Raw genomic sequence first — 20,366 nt, forward strand, 5'->3', positions numbered from 1 at the left:
AAGTTTGAGTTGATGTCACCCAACCCAGCCAATGCTGTCAAGACATCTTTGACAAATGTGTTGATAGTAGGAGAGGCAAGGCACATGAGATGGTAACGTTTAGTGGACCAACTTCTGAAAGACCAGCTTTCAAATCACAGAAGTAGAATAATTGGGAGAGGGTTTCCTCTTAAATGAAACTGCAGTTTTTCCAAAATTTCATTTTCAGTTCTCTTTTGCAAATAAAAATCACTGTCAAAGCTTAGAATCTACAAAACAACAAACAAGCGTGCATGCCTAGTGGAAGTAAAATATAGTAAGAAAACACCTTGGTCTTTAGCTGCCAAGCAATCAATTTACACAAATAAACAGGGCTCAACAAATGCACTCGTCCACGGCGAGTAGATTTTTCCAGCTGGCGAGTGCAGGGGCGGACTGGCTGAAGCCCGCACTACGGGCGGTGCGGCCCCATCCGATCCGCCGGCCAGCGGAGGAGCAGAGCGCTGCTGGGAAGGGGGAAGTGTGGTGATTCTTCCCACCGGGCTGTCTGCGTGCAGCTCTGGCGCGAGGAGGCGGGGTGGGATGCCAGGACGCTGGCATGACCTGGCCCCGTTGATTTTAAAGGGCTGCGGCAGCTCGGCTCTGGCCGCGTGTCCCTGGGAGCTGCCTGCGGCGCGTGGCACAGCCAGGGCCTGCCCCGCTGGCTCCAGTCCTGCCAAGGCCCCAGCCCCCCTTTGTCTCCGCGCCGCCCGTTCCCCACGCCTCCCCTGCACCTCGGATCCCCTGCTCTCCTTCTTCCCTGCGACCCTTTGGCTTTGCGCCGCCCTTACACCCTGCACCCTGTTCCCCTGATCCCTGCCCCCCCAGCTCTGTGCTGCCCATTCCCTGCACTGCCCCTAGACCCCGATCCCTCTGCCCTTCCCATTCCCCGCGTCCCATTCCCTGTGCCTCCACCGCACCCTGCTACCCCTGATCCCTGCATCCCTCTGGCTCTATGCCTCCCATTCCTTGCGCCACCCCTGTACTCCCCCACTGTTCCCTGCACCCCCTCTGGCTCTGTGCTGTCCCTGCACCCTGCTCCCCCTGTGGGTCAGGAGTGAAGGGTGCTTGCCCATAGGGAGGGGCTGGACAGGGCAGGGAAAAGGCTGCTGTGACCCAGCAGCGAGTGAAAGGGGGAGTTCACTTGAAGCGCCTTTGCCTTTATGGAAAAAAACGAATGAAAATGCTATTTGTTATTTATAGGGCTAAAATGCCGGGACAAAAAAGAAAACAAACAAAAAAACCCCATTGCAAAATGCAAACGTGTAAAAGACAACAACAAAGGGTGGGGGCAAAAAATGTTTTGCTTGGGGCAGCAAAAAACCTAGAGCTGGCCCCTGGGGAGGGGAAGGGGCTGGGCTGGGCTGTGGGGAAAGGAGGGGAAAAATATGGGGAAGGGGCTTGTTCTGAGGGGAGGAGGTCAGGAGAAGAATAAGAAGAAGAAAGGGGAAGGCACTAAGGGACGGGGTGCAGGAGAGACAACTGCCAGGGGGCCAAGTGCAGACGGTGAGGAAAAGGGCAAGAGAGGAGGTGTCAGTGGGAGGGGGGAGGGTAAGGGCAGTGGGGGTGGGAGGGGGAGGTGCTGGGAGAAGGCTTGAAAGAAGGGGTGGGCATGAGGAAGGAGCAAGGCATCTGTGAGGGCACAGGGGCATGAGGGGAACAGGGGCAGAGGGTGATGAGGGGGTGGGTATCGGAAAAAGAGAGCAAAGGGGGCAGGGGCAGTAAGGGAAAGGGGAGGCACCAGGAGGGTGTAGGTGTCAAGGGATTCTGGGGGTGAAGGGCAGACACCTGCAGGAGAGGAACCATCACCAGAGGAGAGAGGCAGGGCAGGTGTGTAGAGGGAGGTTTTAAGAGAGGGGATGAGGAGAGGTAGTTCACACGATCAGAGTGGGGCTACTGGAGGAGTGGGCACAGGGTGGAGAGAAGGGCTGGTGGAGTGGGGCAGGTCTCAGAAAGGTTGAGGGCAGTGAGAAGGGCAGGAGTCAGGACAGCAGAGGTTGAGAGGTTGGGGGGAAGCAGGCACCAGGGGAGCTAATGGAGCAAGGGAGGAGACATGGCAGCAGAGAGAAAAGATAGAGGTTTATAAGAGATTTTTTAATAACCTGGATTATATTTATTAATAATTTATTAGTAATTACTGTTCTTATTCTTATTAGGAATTTATGCCATTAAAAAATACTTTTTGTGGGGGATGGTGGCGAGTCCCTTTTTTGTCTGGCGAGTAGGATTTTCCATAATTTGTCAACCCCTGCAAATAAATTAAATTAAAAACATTCAGAATACTTTGTCACTAACTGTAGAGGTAGTGGTATTTGATTCATTCCTAAACCTTTTGAATGTTATGCAGCTGGAGAAATAATTTGCCATTGGATAGCTCTGAATGTTATTTTCTTTCCAGCAGAACTTCCTCCAACATCTGCATCTCATTCCACTCAGTCGCATTTATCTCTGGCCACCATACTATCACAGGTTCCAAAGAGAATTGTTTCCTCGCCAGCCTGTGAACTTCTTTCCAGTAACCATTCTTACAGGAAAGAAAAACAAGATGTTCAGACCAGTAGTAAGGTATTCAGCCAATTGTCTGTTACATGCTTCATTGATTGGTTTATAAATTGTGGGTCAGGACCTTGGGGTGAGTTGCAGCCTTGTTTTATTGGGATTGCCAATGCTGGCATTAGATTTGCTGGGGCCCAGGGCTGAATTCAAAGCTCAGGCTCTGCTGACTGGGGCCAAAGCCCTTTACATTTTGACTTCGTGCCCCCAACTGGGACAGTGAGGTTTGGCCTTTGGCTGGACAGCCGGGCTCTGGCAGGCTGAGGCTTCAGTTCCTCTTAATTTTTGTTGTGGGAAGGGGGTTGTAGTATAAGGAAGTTTTGAGAACTCCTAACATCATCCATTGATACTTCAGTGTCTTTTTAAATATTATCTGGAAACCAAATGTCTCTTTGCTAAGATAGTTTACGTGTAATTTTACACTGGCAGAAGTGTCATGCATAATGTGCCTTTTTGTCTAGCATAGTAAAAAAATTAGAATAGTATTAAACAGGAATCTAGATAATTTCCTTTTATCTACGTCTGAATGTTTTATTGGTTGCTAATTTTAATACAATAATTTTAAGTTACAATTTTTTTCTCATCTTGCTATCTTCAAAAGTTAAAGTTGAAACATGACCTCCCTTAGCAAAGTTTTTCTGTCCAAATCACTGTATCCCAGGCATGCTGCGTTATAATGCAGTAAATGCACTGCACAGCTATTATCTGCTATGCTTTCACTGCTGCTGGGTCTTAAATGATGCTCAAACTCTGCCCATGTGTTCACAATATTGAGTGATTAGGGTATACTTTATTGTACATTTGATCATTTGCATCGTTTTGATTTAAAAAAAATATTTTTACTTGTATTCTGGTACTGTTCATCTGTAAGAAGGTGATTACTCACTCATTGTGATCTTTCAATAGTCACAAACAAGAAATGATGCTAGTGAAACTGAGGCTGAGGCAGCGTCAGAAAAGAAGAAGAAAAAAAAGAAAAAAAAATCTAAATCAAATCCTGACGTGGAAAGACCTCAGAATGAAAGCGTTCTAGTACAGGAACCACCAAGGATTGAGGTACAGTCAAAAAATTTGATAATGTGTGCACGTTCAGGGGTTGGCATGTGAATTGCTAATTTGTAGAATCATGGATTTCGATTTGTGGTGTAGACTGATTCTATGCATTTATTTTACAAGGTAATTTACTCCTAGTCCCAAAATAGAGCATATTACAAAACCCTAACTTAAGTATTTAGGAAAATTGACCCTGTAAGACCACAAAGATTAGAGGAAAAAACAGGATGTGGTAGAACAACACTTGTATCTACCGTATTCAGTCCCACTGAATTCCATGCTTGTACTAGTAAGTTCCTAGGATACACGTTTGTAATGTGCATTGTGACTAGAAGAAACAAAAACTTTCAAGGAGTAAGCAAAAGAAAGCAATCTGCTTCTTACTAAGGATGTTAAATATTGATTAATTTACTAGTTAAGTAATCGATGGAATTTCCATCGACTACTCGATAGGCACTTCCGCATTCCTCCTTTGAAATGCACAGAAGCCCCTGCTGGGGATTTTTGTACGTTTCAAAGCTGGTATGCCATGTGCAGCCTGGGGCCAGTGGGATGGCCCTCTGACTTAGGCTCCACGCGGGTGCTTCTGCTTTGAAAAGCACAAGAGCCCCTCAGAGTCCTGCGCTGACCCCAGGCTCCATGCAGTGCTGCCACTTTGAAACACCATACAGAGCCGGGGTCAGCTGGGGACTCCCCAGCTGACCCCAGGTTCCATGTGGCATTTCAAACAGGCAGTGCAGCATGGAGCCCATACCCCAGGCTCCACATGGCGCTGTCGCTTTGAAGTACCCCCTCTTCCTTGCCCCCCCCTTTTTGCTGCCTCTATCTGATAGAGGCAACAAGGGGGTGGGGTAAGCAACTAGTCGACTCGACAATAAGCATTTGGGTATTGGATAATTGACTGGTCCTTAACATCCTTACTATTGCGTTACACTGTACAGCTCAAAGTTTGTCATGTGTTTCAGATTAAATATTATTTTGAGGACATGTGCAGGGCCTTAGAATATCCTGTTTTTTTAAAAAATTGTCTAGATTGTAAATTGGTTTCCCTTTTTCTTATTAACTTTAACTCCTTCACTAATCCTACTTATAACCGAGTGGTGGGCAACCTGCTGCCCAAGGGCCACATGCAGCCCATTGAGATTTTTGGGTGGTCCAGGACACATTTTGTTTATCATTGCCCACATGCAGGGTTGCCAGATTCTACTGGTTTTCGTTTGCACAACTTTTTTCCTACCACTATTACAGAAGTGACACACTTGAAGCAAGGGCCTGTGATGTCAGGTGCAGGCTGATTGCACAACACTGAGAGAGCAGTGTGCTCCCTCGGTATACAATCAAAGTGCTGCTACGATTCAGTTGGCATACCCTGCAAATTTTAGGTATACAAGTGCAGTTAGCAAAACTACCCTATTGTGGGAGACCATCTTGGTTATGACTGTCTTGTGGCCCACGGAGTAGTCTAGGTTGCCCCTCACTGATATAACTCAGTGGGGTCTTCAAATTTGTGTAACTCCTGCTGAAATTGATCAGTATGAAGGCACAAGTACTCCTGTTTTATATAAATAGTAAATACGTCAAATAGAGCTACTTCAAATATATGAGTAATTTGAGCAATTTAAGGTTACTGTGGGCTCATTAATGTAAACTTGTGTTTGTCTGTTTCCAGAAAATGATTAATTCTACTCAGCATTATTTTTAATCCAGAACAGGAAGTTAGAGTAATCTGTTTTGTCATGTAGACATTACATTGCACAACAAAACTGAGAGATGAATTTTCATAGTTAACATTCAGTTTATCATTACTTAGTGTAAGTTGCATTTTAAAGTACATTGTGATTGAAAACTTTTTTAACATATTCAAAAATTCCACTATGTATACGTTGTGGTGCTAATTGGCTGAGCAAAGAAGTCTTTCATTCAACTCCGTGATGTCAATCTGTTCATACCAGATATTTGAAAACCAAATCTGGTCAGTTCCAATACTTGATGTTCTAGGCATCAGTGGGTGAAAATTGAAAAAAACATGAAGGGGGAAATAGAAGAGCCATAAGGCTCCTTAAATCTTGCAGCAGCTTCAACTACCTTTTTAGATAGAAGAACTAGTTGATGGCAGGCATTAATGCTTTCCAGTATAACTATATCCCCCATCTCAGCTCTACTCATTAATACCAGAGAAGTTTAGTAAAATTGTTGACATTCTAAACCACTTGCCTCCCAGATGGGGAGAGGGGAAATAGGAATTGGGAGAGAGGGCTTAGGGAAAAATGAGTAAGCAGTGCATTTGGCTTTAAATGGAACATTCCTGCTTTTTGGCACTTTGTCCCTATCCAAAACTGAGACAGATTTGGATGTGACTTTGTTGGTATTGGGCAGGGGACACATTTTGGACAGCACATTGCTATGCATCCTCCAGCAGGAGTGGAGTTATGCCATTCCCGGAAGTACCAAAACGTCTGGTATCCTGGGAATATGTGAGTGGCCCCCTTACAAATGTGGGCACATACAGAGACTGGGGACTTTAGGTTTTGTGGTGGGTGGGAAAAGCGTGGAAAATGGTATGGTGGGGAAGGGAGCATGGGAGAGACAGATCCCTACCAGGTGGCAGAGTGGGGAAATGACCAGGAGCACAACCCCTGGACTGGGGAGGGGAAATGGGAAAGAAGGTGAGACAGTGATATGGGGGAGGAGGACAAATAAAACATAGAAGGCCCACAGAAGTCCTCGCATGTGGCAGGGGGAAATGAGGAAGGCACACAGAGCCCATAGCATGGAGAGAATGGCGGGGGGGGGGGGGGGGGGGGGGGGGGGGGCTGAGATGGAGAATGGGGATGGCTTCAGAAGGTCCATGAAATTGTGGAAGATGGAAGCATGGCATACAGGGAGCTTGTCAGAGGAATGAAGGGAGTCAAAGAGCCTATGGTGTGCTTCTTTATGCTCTCATCAAACAGTGGTGGGCAGCTTGTGTACCATTGGGGTTCTGTGTGTGGCCCATGAGACGTTTTGTTTACAGCTGCACAGGATTGCTAGATTTTGCTCGTTTCCATCCATGTCGTTTTTTCCCCCAATTGGTATTATTGAAGTGACATGTACATAAATCAAGGGTACATGAAGTGAGGTGTGTGCTGATTGCATACAAAATTGACCAAGAGAGTCATTCATGTCCCCTACAAAGTGCTGCTATGGTTCAGTTAGCATGCCCTGCAAATTCTAGATATGCAAGTACAGTTAGCAAAACTGCTCTATCCCGGGAGACCGTCAGGGTTATGAAAATCTTTCAGCCCACTGAGGTGAAAGAGGGCCAGTCCTACATTCCACTCACTAGCCTAGGTTGTTCACCACTTCTGCAGAAGCAACAAGTGTGTGACCTTCTAGTTTGTTGAATATTGATGTATATACATGCATTCTTTGTGCTGCTGTTTCTCTGTAAAGATACATAGCGAATTGTATCAAAAGCCGCATATACTTATTTCTTTTTATTTCTTTGAATGTTCACAATTCTATAGTCCAAAACTCATGGCACTCCCCTCTCTTGTTCCCCTTCTCTCTGTCACCCACGCTTTATTTAAGGCAAGACTACATAACTTGATGGTAGAGTGGGAAATTGGGGCTATGGAGTCAAAATGCTTTTAAATGATACTAGCAGGCTGCGCCCCATGCTAGCTACACTTGCCAACCCCCCTCTCTCTGGCAGCTTTTGCAGCTGGAGAGCGCGATGACGTCGTTTTGTTGTCTGAGGGAGAGGGGGAGTCATTCATTCCTGAATAGAGGTGGTGGTACTTTTAACTGTCTACACTAGTTGACTGCAGTACTGACTGCACTCAGTGCTAGGAAAGCTTCAAGATCTGGCATTTGTTAATGCAAGCATTTTGAAAAAAATAATCCTTCATTTCTGAAGTATTTGCAGTCATATGCACAATCGGAGTCTTCTGCAGCTTTTAAGTATTAAGTTGTTAATAGCTGAAGGAGCTACACTTAGATTTTTCCATGTACCTTTATACTCCAAAATATATAATGTATGTTTCTTTATGTGGAAGGGAAGAAGAGAATGTATATTTAATTTGTAGCTGGAATTTGGAATGGATTTTTTTTTAAATGATGGCTTGTATTTTATTTAGGATGCTGAAGAATTTCCGGATCTGGCATCTGCTTCTGACAGAACAAACAGAGTGGGGACTCAGAAATCCACTTACACTCCTCCTGTGAACAGAATACAGCCTGAAGTAAGAAATCTTGTTAGATGACTCCCATATACTTACTTTGTATCTCCAAAAACCAAACAGGAAAAAAATGGAAACTTTAAAATGTTGGATTTTCTTATTAGTTGTGCTTCTATTTGGTGACGAGCTTACTCTTGGAATGTGTAAAAGAAAATGGACTGGGTGTCTATTGCAGTATTGTAGCCATGTTGGTCACAGGATATTAGAGAGACAGTGTGAGTGAGATATCTTTTATAGGGCCAACTTCTGTTGGCGAGAGAGCAAGTTTTCAAACTCAGAGAGCTCTTCTGTATGCCATATGTAAGCTAGAAAACCTATCTTTCTCACCATTTGAACTTGGTCTAATAAAAGATAAATTACTTCACCCACTTACTCAGCAACAGATACCCATGAGACTATCTTCAGCTTCCGGCTTTGCAGCCTGATCAGTGATACATACACTCAATATATATCTAGGGCAACTGGAATCCTAAATTCCAGTGCCAGTCTGCAGCAAGGGCAAGAGCTGTGCTGCTTTTCGGTAAAAGCAATCTACCTGCATATGAATTCCTTTCACTATTTTCCAACTTCAAAATCATTCTGCAGAGAAGGAGCAAATCTAAGGCTCAGTTTATACTTTCAACTTATGTCTGCACAATTACATCACTCGGGGTGAGGACAAGTGATGTAGCTATACCAGCCTACCCCCAGTATAGACAGCTCTTTGTTGATAGGAGGTTAGTTCTCCTGTCTGCATAGGTATCGTCTTAGCTAAGTGTCACGGTAGCACTGTGAGTTTAGACAATCCTGAAGCCATTTCTTTGTTACACTGGAGTAATGTTTCTCAACCTTTGGTATGTGACCTGCAAGAAGGGGTGAAGAATATGATAAAGTATTTAAAACTTTTCTTCCAAAGTGAAACCTACAAAATTCCTAAAGTAACATCAAGGCAGCTCAAACCTACAAAATTCCTAAAGTAACATCAAGGCAGCTCGAACCTTCAAAGGTTGTGAGGTTAAAACATGCTCTTAAAATTCTCACACATCATATAGGCTTATCATTTTTTGTGTTGCAACAAATGTAGAGGAGTCACAAAAATATTTTTCATCACCAACCAGAAAAGATTGACGCATTGAATTGGAAGAACCTAGATATGATCATAGTAGGAAAACTAGAACTACTGAAGGAAGATAGAGAGCTTGGATTGAGTTGACCAGTGTAGCAGCCAATAAATGCTCACTTTCTTAGGGAAACTTACTGTTCGCTATTTCAGCTCAGTGTCTCATTTCCTATTAGTGTAGGTAAACTGGCCTATTCCTTTATCCCCTGGCATATATTCACATTGCTTACACTTTGGTGTTTTAAGTCTTTCTGTCTTTAAATTTCAAAGGTACCTCTAACCAGAGAGTCCTGTGATGCATCCAATTTTGGAGTCCCTGTAATAGCAGGGAAAAAACCAGGGAAACAGGCTTCATCTGCTACACTGGAAAGGAAAAAAACCCAGGTAAACCAATACCCATGCAACTAAGTGATCACAGGCTGAAATTGCAAAAAAAACCCCTAACATATTTAGCAATAAGGACCAAGAGCTTCGATCTTACATGCAGATTTGTTTCTATTTCTGAATCTGCAGTAAATGGCCTGATTCTTTAGTTGAAAGCACTTGACACCTGTGAAAATCAAGGTACTTTAGGTTTTCAGGTGGGGGAAAAATTGGCTAATGCATCTTTTCACTTATTTTTATAGTGTATATGTTTTAAGTATTGATGATCATCCCCTTAGCTCATCTGACTTGATCATGACATGCCTTGTCCTAAACCAGTGTCTTAAAAATTCAGAAGCTGAAGCCTTAAGGATATTGCATGTCCAGATGTTGTATCTTCTCTTCTACATCCAGCTGTAGGCATGTCATTTTTAAGCTGTGGAAGAAAAGCAACTTTTGTTTAGGGCAGCAGTGCTGCCCCCAAGCTACCTTTTAAGATATAAGGGTATGTCTACACTACCACCCTAATGTAGGCAACCGGAGTTGCAAATGAAGCCCAGGATTTGAATTTCCCGGGCTTCATTTGCATATTGCTGGGCGCTGCCATTTTTAAATGTCCGCTAGTGCGGACTCCGTGCCCCGTGGCTACACGCAGCACGAACTAGGTCGTTCGGATTAGGCTTCCTATTCCACGAGGAGTAACGGTAGTTGGGAATAGGAAGTCTAATCCAAACTACCTAGTCCGTGCCGCGTGTAGCCACGGGGCACGGAGTCCGCACTAGCGGACATTTAAAAATGGCAGCACCCGGCAATATGCAAATGAAGCCCGGGAAATTCAAATCCCAGGCTTCATTTGCAACTCCGGTTGCCTACATTACCTCCCTAGTTCGAGCTAGGGTGATAGTGTAGACATACCCTAAGAGAAGGTGAGGTATGCTGACTTATTCTCCTATCCCCCCCCCCCAAAATCTTCCTGGATCATTCCAGGATTCATTAGCACGTCACCGGGTCTGTATTGTTCTCTATAAACTTTGAAAAATGCTTTCAGTGGTTCAGTGGGCTCTTCAAAATTATTTTCAGCTTGTTATCAAACAGGTGATAAGGCAAACTTGTAACCAGCCATGCAGAGCTAGACTGTAGCATGGCCTGGTAATAGAAGTAAATCCGAATTCCCTAGTGTCCTGCTCCCTGGCTTGGCTTGTTATTGGTTTGGTACCTTATTAAAACGATGGCTGGGGCTCTGAAGGAAAAAAGTAACAGTGATTCAGGAAAGTGATTTTAGATGGGGCATTGCTTACTCTGGCATTGTTTGTTACAGAAATCATGGAGGGCCACGATCCAGCAGCAATCTTTTTGTCTTATTTTGGTAGCTATAAAATGACAGGGGAGTCATAATTCTGAATAAGAATTTAATTTTTAAGTGTAGGCCAGGCCTAAGGTTGCAGAAAGTGCTATGACAAATTTTGCACCCCACATATGTGGTTAGGTTGACTTCGACCCTGGTGTAGAAATAGCAAGATTGATGAATTGACCTCTGTCCCAGCTCAGTTCCCCAACCTGGCACATCGAGTGTAGATATTGGGGGCTGGCTAGCAGAGTCAACTCTATAAGAACCTGTCTCTCAACTCCCAGAGACAAACTTGTCCAGTCTCAGTTTCCCTAGTTTCCCTGAAAATATAAAATAAAACCTTTTCCAGAGAAGAAACCAATTGAAATCACTTCCCTGAGGCAAAGCTGTCCCCCATTTCGCAACCTCCGTTTTGCTTGGAGTTGGGAAAACAGAGATAAGCTGCAGAGAACAATGGGGTCTGCTTCTTTGTTAATGTGGTTTCACTTGGGCACTTCAGGCATTAGGTTTAAGGACACAAAAATCAACCAATACTGGTTAACCAAAACAATAAGAAAACACTTTTATTATTAAAACAAGACTACTGTTGCAAGCATAGTAAACGACTGGGTGTTAAAAGCCATGGATTGAAATAGACCCAAGGATTCTCCCTAGGCTGTAATTCTTAGTTACAAAAGAGAAGAGAAAAAGCAATTAACCAGCCCTGATATGATTTCCAGACCCCAAAACAAGGAAAACAATAAAACCTGACAGACTATCTAAACTTTTTCCTACTTACACATGTTAATGGATTTAAGGAGTCTGTTCCTGAGAGAGTCAGTCTCTCTTGCTCTGTACCTGGGAAAAACTACTGCTGACTCCAAAACAAAGGAGAAAAAAATCTCGTTTGTAATTCCTTATCTTCATTTCATTGACTGAATGCCCAAAGCCCCCTCCCTCATGTGCAGCTCCAAGTTAGCTTAACCCTTTCCTCATTCTCCAGGTAAGTCAGACTCTCCCTTGCGGCTCCCATTCACGAAAACCTCACTGCCACTTCTTGGAGTATATCAGTGGAAGAACCCTTCTGCTGATATGCGAAGTGTTTGTTGTTAAATTGCAATAATAAAATCAAGACCATAACTCTTCTATACATTTAGATCTATAATTAATTTTATCTCTCTAAAATAAAAATGGATTGAATATTTATCCTATATATTTCTGAAGTAAAATTAATAACTCCAGTAAGCCTTAGTAAAAGGTACCTGATAGAGGGTATGTCTATACTTGCCCCCTAGTTCGGTCTAGGGAGGCAAATGAAGCATACCGAAGTTGCTAATGAAGCGCGGGATTTAAATATCCCGTGCTTGATTAGCATATTCGCGGCTGGTCGCCATTTTAAAATGCCATTCGCCCGATTTAGCTTGCTGCGGAGTAACAGTTAATTCAAGGGAAGGGTTTTGGATCGGACTACCGCGTCTACATGCGGCAAGCTAAATCGGGCGACCGGCATTTTAAAATGGCGACCAGCCGCGAATATGTTAATCAAGTGCAGGATATTTAAATCCCGCGCTTCATTAGCAACTTCGGTATGCTTCATTTGCCTCCCTAGACCAAACTAGGGGGCAAGTGTAGACATACCCATACTTCCTAAAGCAAAAGCCAGTTCAGTCCTGAAATTTCTGCTGATGCTAGTATAAAGAGGTTTCTTTGATGCTGGGTTTTAGTAGATGTCAAAAATGTACATCAATAAACCAAAACAATCATTGTTCAAAAGATTTGAAGATATTTTTCCACTTGTTCTGATCTTTAAACACAGGTATTCCTGAATTAATGTGTCCATAGTAGATTGTAGAGCACAAGAAATGCAGCCTCTTAAAATCTAAAATGGGATAATCCCAGTTTTATTCCTGTCTTCCTTAGGAGGCTACTAAGGGCAGTGGAAAGAAGAGTCAGATTCCAATGCAGTTGGATTTGGGAGGCATGCTGGCTGTATTGGAGCAGAAGCAATATGCAGAGAAATCGAAACAGTCCTCCAAGCCTGTGGTGCTTTCAGGTACAAGACAAGCTATGATTAGATTTCCTTTCTTCGTATCAACTGTTGTAGTTTCAAATATGGGAAATTTAAAAAATAGCCTCAATTTTAATGAGTGGTAATTAAAGGAACAGCCCCACATTGTTTAGCTGGAAACTATCTTTTCAGATGTGTGCCATTCTCCCATGCTGACCTATTTGGCCTTTTTTCAGTTTTATGATGTAAAGACTTGGCCAAAGTGTATTTCAGCTTGGCATTTTGGTTTTGTTTTTAAAATAAAAGCAGTTTGGTCTTCCTTTGCAAGTGGCGAAATTGGAGCCTGAGCAAATGAAAGTGAAGAGGAATTTCAATCAGTTTAATTTTTTGGAATATTGATTGAAACGCCTCAAACACTTGAGAATAAAACTCTCTGGTATAGATTCAAATCTTTCCATCTTATTCCTTCAACCAAGGGCAGCTACAATTGTTAATCCTAACTCTCAGAATAGTTTATCCTTCTATAAAATTATCCTTCTATAAGTACGTTTTAAGAGTGGCTTGGAGGGAAGGGGACAGGGTGAATGATGAAGCAGGAGGTAGAACATTTGACTCATAACATAAGAACATAAGAATGGCCGTACTGGGTCAGACCAAAGGTCCATCTAGCCCAATAGCCTGTCTGCCGACAGTGGCCAGCACCAAGTGCCTCAGAAGGGGTGGACCGAAGATAGTGATCAAGCAATTTGTCTCATGCCATCCATTTCCAGCCTCTGACAAACAGAGGCCAGGGACACCATTTCTATCCCCTGGCTAATAGCCTTTTATGGACCTAACCTCCATGAAATTATCTAGCTTCTCTTTAAACTCTGTTATAGTCCTAGCTTTCATAGTCTCCTCTGGCAAGGAGTTCCATAGGTTGACTACACGCTGTGTGAATAAGAACTTTTTTTTTATTAGTTTTAAACCTGCTACCCATTCATTTAATTTGATGTCCTCTAGTTCTTCTATTATGGGAACTCATAGCTTCTGTTTCTGTAGTAGTAATTACATTGGAATACTTGTGTCTGCAATTGTCATGGAAGAGAGATGAGAATGTCTTGTCTGTACCTAGAAGGGATAAGATAAAGCAATTGCTTTATCAAGAACTTTTTGAGTCTTAAGTGCTCCCAATAATTCTCTTGAGACTGAGCCAAAATTAGAGCCTGGCTTATAGGTTGTGAAATACCCTTATGGTAACTGCTAATATAGCTGCAAAGTAAAAAAAAAAAAAAAAAAAAATTGGAAAAGTCAAAGAATTCTAATAGTTATGAATATCATGTTTATCTACATTATTGCTTTTCTACTTCTTTTGCAAAGTACAGGAAAAGCAAGAGAGTTGCTCAGTCATGGTAATTAAACTTAAAATGATGTTTTATATATAAAGATGTTTCTATATAAAGGCGTCTGTCGTCTTAAAGAGAATTGGAAGGAGATCATATCTTAATTATGTTAAGTTACTGAGTTGTTTGACACTGTAGAGGTTATTAAATGTGTTAATTTGTCCTAGAAACAGCAAATAGCAATCTCTTGTAATGCTGTGCCTTACATCCTAGTTTGTTTTAAATCATCAACTAATTTGTTCTTGAGTAGTTACATTGAGCAGTATTTTTATTTTTATTATAACTGGTAATTGTTAGTAGGTAAGACAATTACACTTGGATTTATTTAAGGTATGAAGGTAAAATGTTTGATTTTTAAAAGCTAATAGTGGAAATGATGTAACTATATATAAATAGCCAAAATGAAAATACTGTTGTCTTCATGAGCACTAGCAAGGGCTCAGTAAGAAATTTTTCAGTATTGTAAATTCAATTATTTTTCTCCAGGGTATGAATACATAGTTACAGACATATTGGAGCTTAAGGATTTTATGCATATTATTAAATTTGAAGCAACATATAATCTTTAGCTCTACCTACATATGCGTTTATATTGAGGAATTTCCTTGGCTGTGTTCTCAACTGAGTTCTCATTTAAGTCTAGCTTGAGAAGAGAAGCTGTCTTGTAGCAGTTTTAAGTAATCTGAATGCACAGGAGCTAATCAGCTCTGAGTAACTTGCTTGATCCCTTAAAATTTCTAAGTAGAGGCATCTGAAAGATACAAAAAGTGGCTTGCAACGTTTTCAGAAAAATATGTGGCAAAATATTAAGGTAAAAGGATTTCTGTGCTGTTCCTGAAAGCTTCACAGACTTATGCAGCTAGAAACTCTTACTAGGAGTATATTAAAAGCTCTAGCACATAATTGAAGGTAAGATACAAACTAGGGATGCGACTAGTTGCTTCTCTCCCCCCCATTACCTCCCCCTTGCTGCCTCTATATCAGAGGCAGGGGAGCAGGAGCTGGTGCTGGGGGGAGCCGGCTTAAAAGCCAATTCCCCCCCAGCACTGTCTCCGCTGGGCATGGGGGGCGGCAGGGGAGGCAGAGGCACAGGGGGAAACAGCACGAGCGGGGACTGAAGCAGTCCCTACTTGCACTGGTCCGACTGCTGTGCCTCTGCAAGAGCTACATTTCAAAGGCAGAGGCCGCGCAGCGGGAACTCAGGGCAAGCGGGGACTCAAGCAGGCCCCGCCAGCCCTGAATTCCTGTTACTTTTAAATGTAGTAAGCAGCACGGGCGGCTCTTACTACATTTAAAAGACAGAGGCGCAGGTGGGATAGCGAGCGCTCCACCCCATCCCTTATTGACTAATTGATAGAAATTCCATCGACTACTCTATTAGCTGATTAATTGAAATGTTACATCCCTCATAGAAACTATAGAGGGTGGGGGGGGGCGGATAACATCCCAAATGGCAGGTCTCGTAGAACTTCCTAAAATTTCCCATGATTGAAATTTTCTTCATTTTTTTGAGATTTATGGGATAATATAGATGGATGGTAGAATATTTTTTTGGGAAGGAGCTGGCACAGACTAAGCCTTCCCTGCCCCCCTGACTCAATTGCATAAAAGTGTCTCTATTTGATAGGGAATTGTGGGATTTACACTGATGATAGATAAACCCTAAACTTGCCTAGATTTTGTTCAGATGTTAACTTTGAGTTACAGGTGTGTGATGAAAACTCTCTCTTACCTCAGTTGGTGGAGCCATACCAATACTTTCAAAGGAACCTACAACAGTAACAAAAAATCAACAATTGAATCAAGGGAAGACACCACATAATCCATTGGACTCCAGTGCACCTTTGGTAAAGAAAGGAAAGCAGAGAGAAGTCCCCAAAGCAAAGAAACCAACATCTCTTAAAAAGGTGCTCTAATTTATTGCCTCTTATTAAATATGCTTATAGAGACTAATTGAGCTATCATCATCTGTTAAATCTATTAATCTGGATTTCAGCCTTGCTCAAATTCAGTTTTAGAGATCCTTGATTTTTTTTTAAAGTCTCTGTATATGATCAAGCTTAATATATTTATCATTGTTCCAAATAATCATTCTCTGTTCTGAACTCCAGCCACTTCGTAGCACGAGGACTGTGTGTAGGAAAAGGCATTCAGATCATTGGGATGGGGAAGTGTATTAAGTACCACGTTCTCTAGTTTAGCCAAGCAGTGCTGCGTACAGGTTTGGACAGGGTGATTGCATCTCAAGCATAAATCAGGGCAGCATGGAGCTTTCTCCAATCTCTGTCTGGTTGGCTATGGGGCTTTTGTGGAAACTGAAGATATAAAGATCTCCAGGCCCCTTCCTATAGCTGTTGGGCATCCTTTTATGCTAGGACAGTGGCATAGCATAGTTCAGTTTCACCCAACGAGAGTGCTCATGGAACCTGTTAGAATGACTTAGTAACTGCTCTGCACTGCTGAAGTGTGCCTGAAAATTGTACAGTATAAAAACTATAGTTAATTTCCTGTGTGTTCCCTTGGACATCACCTCCCTTTGTTCATCAGTTTTCAGACTAAATTTAAGGGCAGGGAACCATGTTTTTTGTGTGTGTGTTCTCCATGTTTCTGTTTTTGTTTTTTAGACCTGTTGTAATAGATGTGTCGGGTTTTGCTTTTTCTTGATGCTTCTCTTATACAGACTTGTTTTTGACTGTTGAAACTGGGCTCTGTGGTGGGAGTACAGGTTGAACCTGTGTAAACTGATACTCTCTTGTCTGGCAACATCCTTGGTCCAGGATGACTACGGATGTTCCTGGACCAGTGAGTCCCAGTGGAGCGCTGATGCCTAGGAGCTCTGTGGGCTGGTAGAGCTGTGGGCTGCTGGCAGTAAGCTACCAGAAGGGCTAAGAGCACAGCTCCCCACAGTTAGGCTGCAGACCACGGAGGTCCAACCTGTAGTGACAAACTTGGATAAGTCAAAGGAGCCAGTAACCCCATACATGTTACCTGCAGCAATAGCTAGCTACATTGAGGACTGTTGCAAATACAAGGAAGGATGACTGATTTCAAGTAGCTGTCCGCTGCTGTAGAAAGAGTTGTAATGATTCATCAAACTAGATTGTGTTACATAACTGTCCTCATCCCCAGTATTCCCGTTTATTACTCTGTACCGTTACTCTTCCTTCTTCTCTGTACCCCTTCAGATTTCTCTTCCTTTACCTCCTGCAGTGGGGAGCAACACTGTGTTACAGACTGACTGGATTTTACACAGCGAGGTGGTAACGCCTAAATCCAGCAAAGTACATTAAGTGTGTATGCAGCTGGACTACGCCCACATTTTATGTTCACACCTAAGTGTTTTTATCTGCTTCTTTGTTTTCTGCCACCTTCTTGCTCTAATTCATCCCTGCTCTTCAGCTTTTCTCTTAGTCCTTGTAATTGACCACCAGAGGGCTCTTTTTTCCAGTTATGATGGTAGCCACTAGACAGCACTAGTGTTAATGCAGGTGCAGAAAGTCCATCTTTTCCCCATTGGTAAAGAGGCAGGCTAGAGCATATGTAGCTTTTGGTGTGATTCTTTACTCTTACTGGCATCAGGTTGCCTGAGCTTGGTGTGAGGGGATATGCCTACAATGAAACTCAAACCATGAGTGACATGGAGAAATTAATGTTTGTCTGTGGGCCTGATGTTAACATTCCATTGTATTGGTGCCTGCATGATACTGAATTGTTCAATTTTTAAGATTATTTTGAAAGAGAGAGAGCAGCGAAAACAGCACCTGTTAGAACAGGAAGCAGTTCCAAAAGATGATGGAGACACTGTTCATCAGTGTGAAGAATCCGCAACTGAAGATCAGACACATTCTCAGGATACTAGTACAGGTATTTCCTGATGCTGCATGTCATTGTTTTGCATTGATATGTGGGAGGATTTTTATTTATTTTTAAAGAGCCAGCTAGTTGGATTTAACACCAGGAATATCACATTGCACTGGTACTTTCTGATGAGTAGACAATATGATGTGTAGGTGGGCATATGGGTGCACTTGCACATGCTACTTATAAAAACTTGTACAAAATCCTTGTGAAATGAAGGTTAGTGTAGGGATCAGGTTTCCACTACGGGTTTTCTAAAAGATTTTTTGCTGAGCACATTTCTAGCCCTGTTAGAAGAGTGCATCAGAGCTGATAACCTGTGTCTGTGCTGCTGGGTAATTGGGAGTCCAGTCTAACCCTTTTCTACGCACACTGGATTTACTGTATTTGTAACTTTATGTCATAGCCCTAGTAAAGCTCCTCTAGCTGGATACTCGTTGTGCTGCCGTATTTGGAAAATGGAGCTTGAAGTTTGACTCAGTCTCCTAGAATCCCCAGCATCAAATAGAATTTATAAATTGTACATAGATTGCCCAAATTGTCATACAGTTCTCTACACGTCTCCTGCAGTACTACCTAACTTGAATCTAGAGATACAAAGATTCCTTAAGGTCCTCTGATCTGTTTTTCTGCCATTGTAGACCACTACACTAACTGTTTTGTCTAGTCTGGATTATTCAGAGGGGCTTCTACTTCTACCATATTCAAAGGGAAACTACTCCACACAGGCTAATAAATCATATTGTTTGTGAGGGTTTTATTTTAATATCAGACACGTTTCCACCTTACTAACTTTAATCCATTATTCCCAGTTTAAATTTGCGCAGAGTATTGGGAGATATGTTTTATATATGTTATGAATTTACATTTTAAGAATTTAAATTTGAATTGAATACAGGCAGTCCCCGAGTTACACGGATCCGACTTACGTCAGATCCACACTTACGAACGGGGCTTTTCTGCAGACCAGGGAGACTCGGAGCAAAGCCGCGGAGGACCCGGGCGGGACCGCGGCGCGTCTGAGCGCTCCCGCCGCCCGGGTCCTCCGCGGCTTTGCTCCGCGTCTCCCTTGTCTACTGGGGGGCCCCCCCTGCAGACCAGGGAGACGTGGAGCAAAGCTGCGGAGGACCCGGGCGGCGGGACCGCAGTGTGTCTTGGTCCCGCCGCCCGCATCTCCATGGTCTGCTGGGGGGGGGAGGGGGAGGGCGCAGCTAGTGCCCCCCCACCCCTCCCAAGCAGACCAGGCTTTTCTCGCGGACGCCTGTGGTAGAGCAGCTGGGGCGCTGCCGATTGGTCCCGCAGCGCCGCTCTTCGGCGCTACTGGACCAACCCGGAAGCACCCCAGCTGCTCTGCCCCAGGAGTCCTGATTCAGCTGCTGTTGAAACTGATCAGCAGCTGATTCCAGGAAGCCCGGGGCAGAGAAACTCTGCCTCGGGCTTCCTGTAGTCAGCCGCTGGTCAGTTTCAGCAGTGGCTGAATCTGGATGCCAGTTCCGACTTAAGTACAAATTCGACTTAAGAACAAACCTACAGTCCCGATCTTGTACGTAACCCGGGGACTGCCTGTACTTCAATTTTTGAAGAATTTCTCTGAGCATATTGAATACTTAAAGTTTAACTTCCTGTCCTTTTGTAATTGGCTTTTTTATTTATTATAATGAAGATTGAGATTATTTAGCTGTTTTAACAGCTATTTTTCCAAGTGTTCCAAAATCCACATGCTTGCTTGAATTGTTTTCAAAATTGTGGTGCCATGTGGATGCCTGAGGTAGAGTTAGTTGTCTAATTTAGAGGTTGTTTGAGCAAGAGTTTCCAGAAATACAGTCTCCCTAAAATCATGTGACGACAGAATTTTCTGGTGCTTGTGGAAAAAAAAGTTGTATGCACTTGGGGCACACTACAACTCTGAGATCCATCTCAAGCAGGTGATCTCAGATGTTTGGCAACACTGTTGCTTTGGGGAACCAGTGCTTTAAGTTATATGCTAAAAGTTAATCTACATTGTTGCCCACATCAAGTTGACTAGTTACAGAAAAACATTTGCTCATGTGCAGCAGGGAGTGTTTTCTTGCAAGCCAAAGCTTTTCAAGGTAGTCTGATATTATAGTAAATATGTGGCTCAGTGGTGGTGTAAACACTGTTGTAAGTTTGAGTCCTGCTTTTGGTAGTCTCTTGAGACAGTGGTGTGCACATTGTTGCCTGTCTACTCTTAGCCAGGGTCCTTTTGGAAATTTTACCCTGAGAGCAAAGTTTATAGTTTTAAGAGCTTATATTTCAAACTGTTCTAAAATCCTATATGCATATTTACATTTTGCTATAGAATAATTGAGTATTAACAAGAAGGAAGATGGAAGACTTTAGTAAGCAGCAGCCTTAGGGTAATGTAATCATGCCGCATGCTCCTCACCCATTCCCTGAAAAATGTAGCTGAGGTCAAATCTATACTAAAAATGTAAGTTGACCCAGATACGTTGCTCGTGGGAGG

The 20,366-nt window shown here is 43.0% G+C and overlaps 1 protein-coding gene across 1 annotated transcript in view; it reads left to right on the forward strand.

Annotated features, from left to right (window-relative positions):
* The window catches only part of SECISBP2 (SECIS binding protein 2), a 44,984-nt gene that overhangs the window by 14,805 nt on the left and 9,813 nt on the right, over positions 1–20,366 (forward strand). The window contains 7 exon segments of the mRNA XM_075931874.2: positions 2,417–2,583; positions 3,478–3,627; positions 7,743–7,847; positions 9,214–9,327; positions 12,554–12,686; positions 15,761–15,930; positions 17,749–17,887. Of these exon segments, the coding sequence (XP_075787989.2) occupies positions 2,417–2,583; positions 3,478–3,627; positions 7,743–7,847; positions 9,214–9,327; positions 12,554–12,686; positions 15,761–15,930; positions 17,749–17,887 (978 nt within the window).

This window comes from Pelodiscus sinensis, chromosome 6 (genome assembly GCF_052426305.1).
Source record: "Pelodiscus sinensis isolate ZL-2025 chromosome 6, ASM5242630v1, whole genome shotgun sequence".
NCBI lineage: Eukaryota > Metazoa > Chordata > Testudines > Trionychidae > Pelodiscus > Pelodiscus sinensis.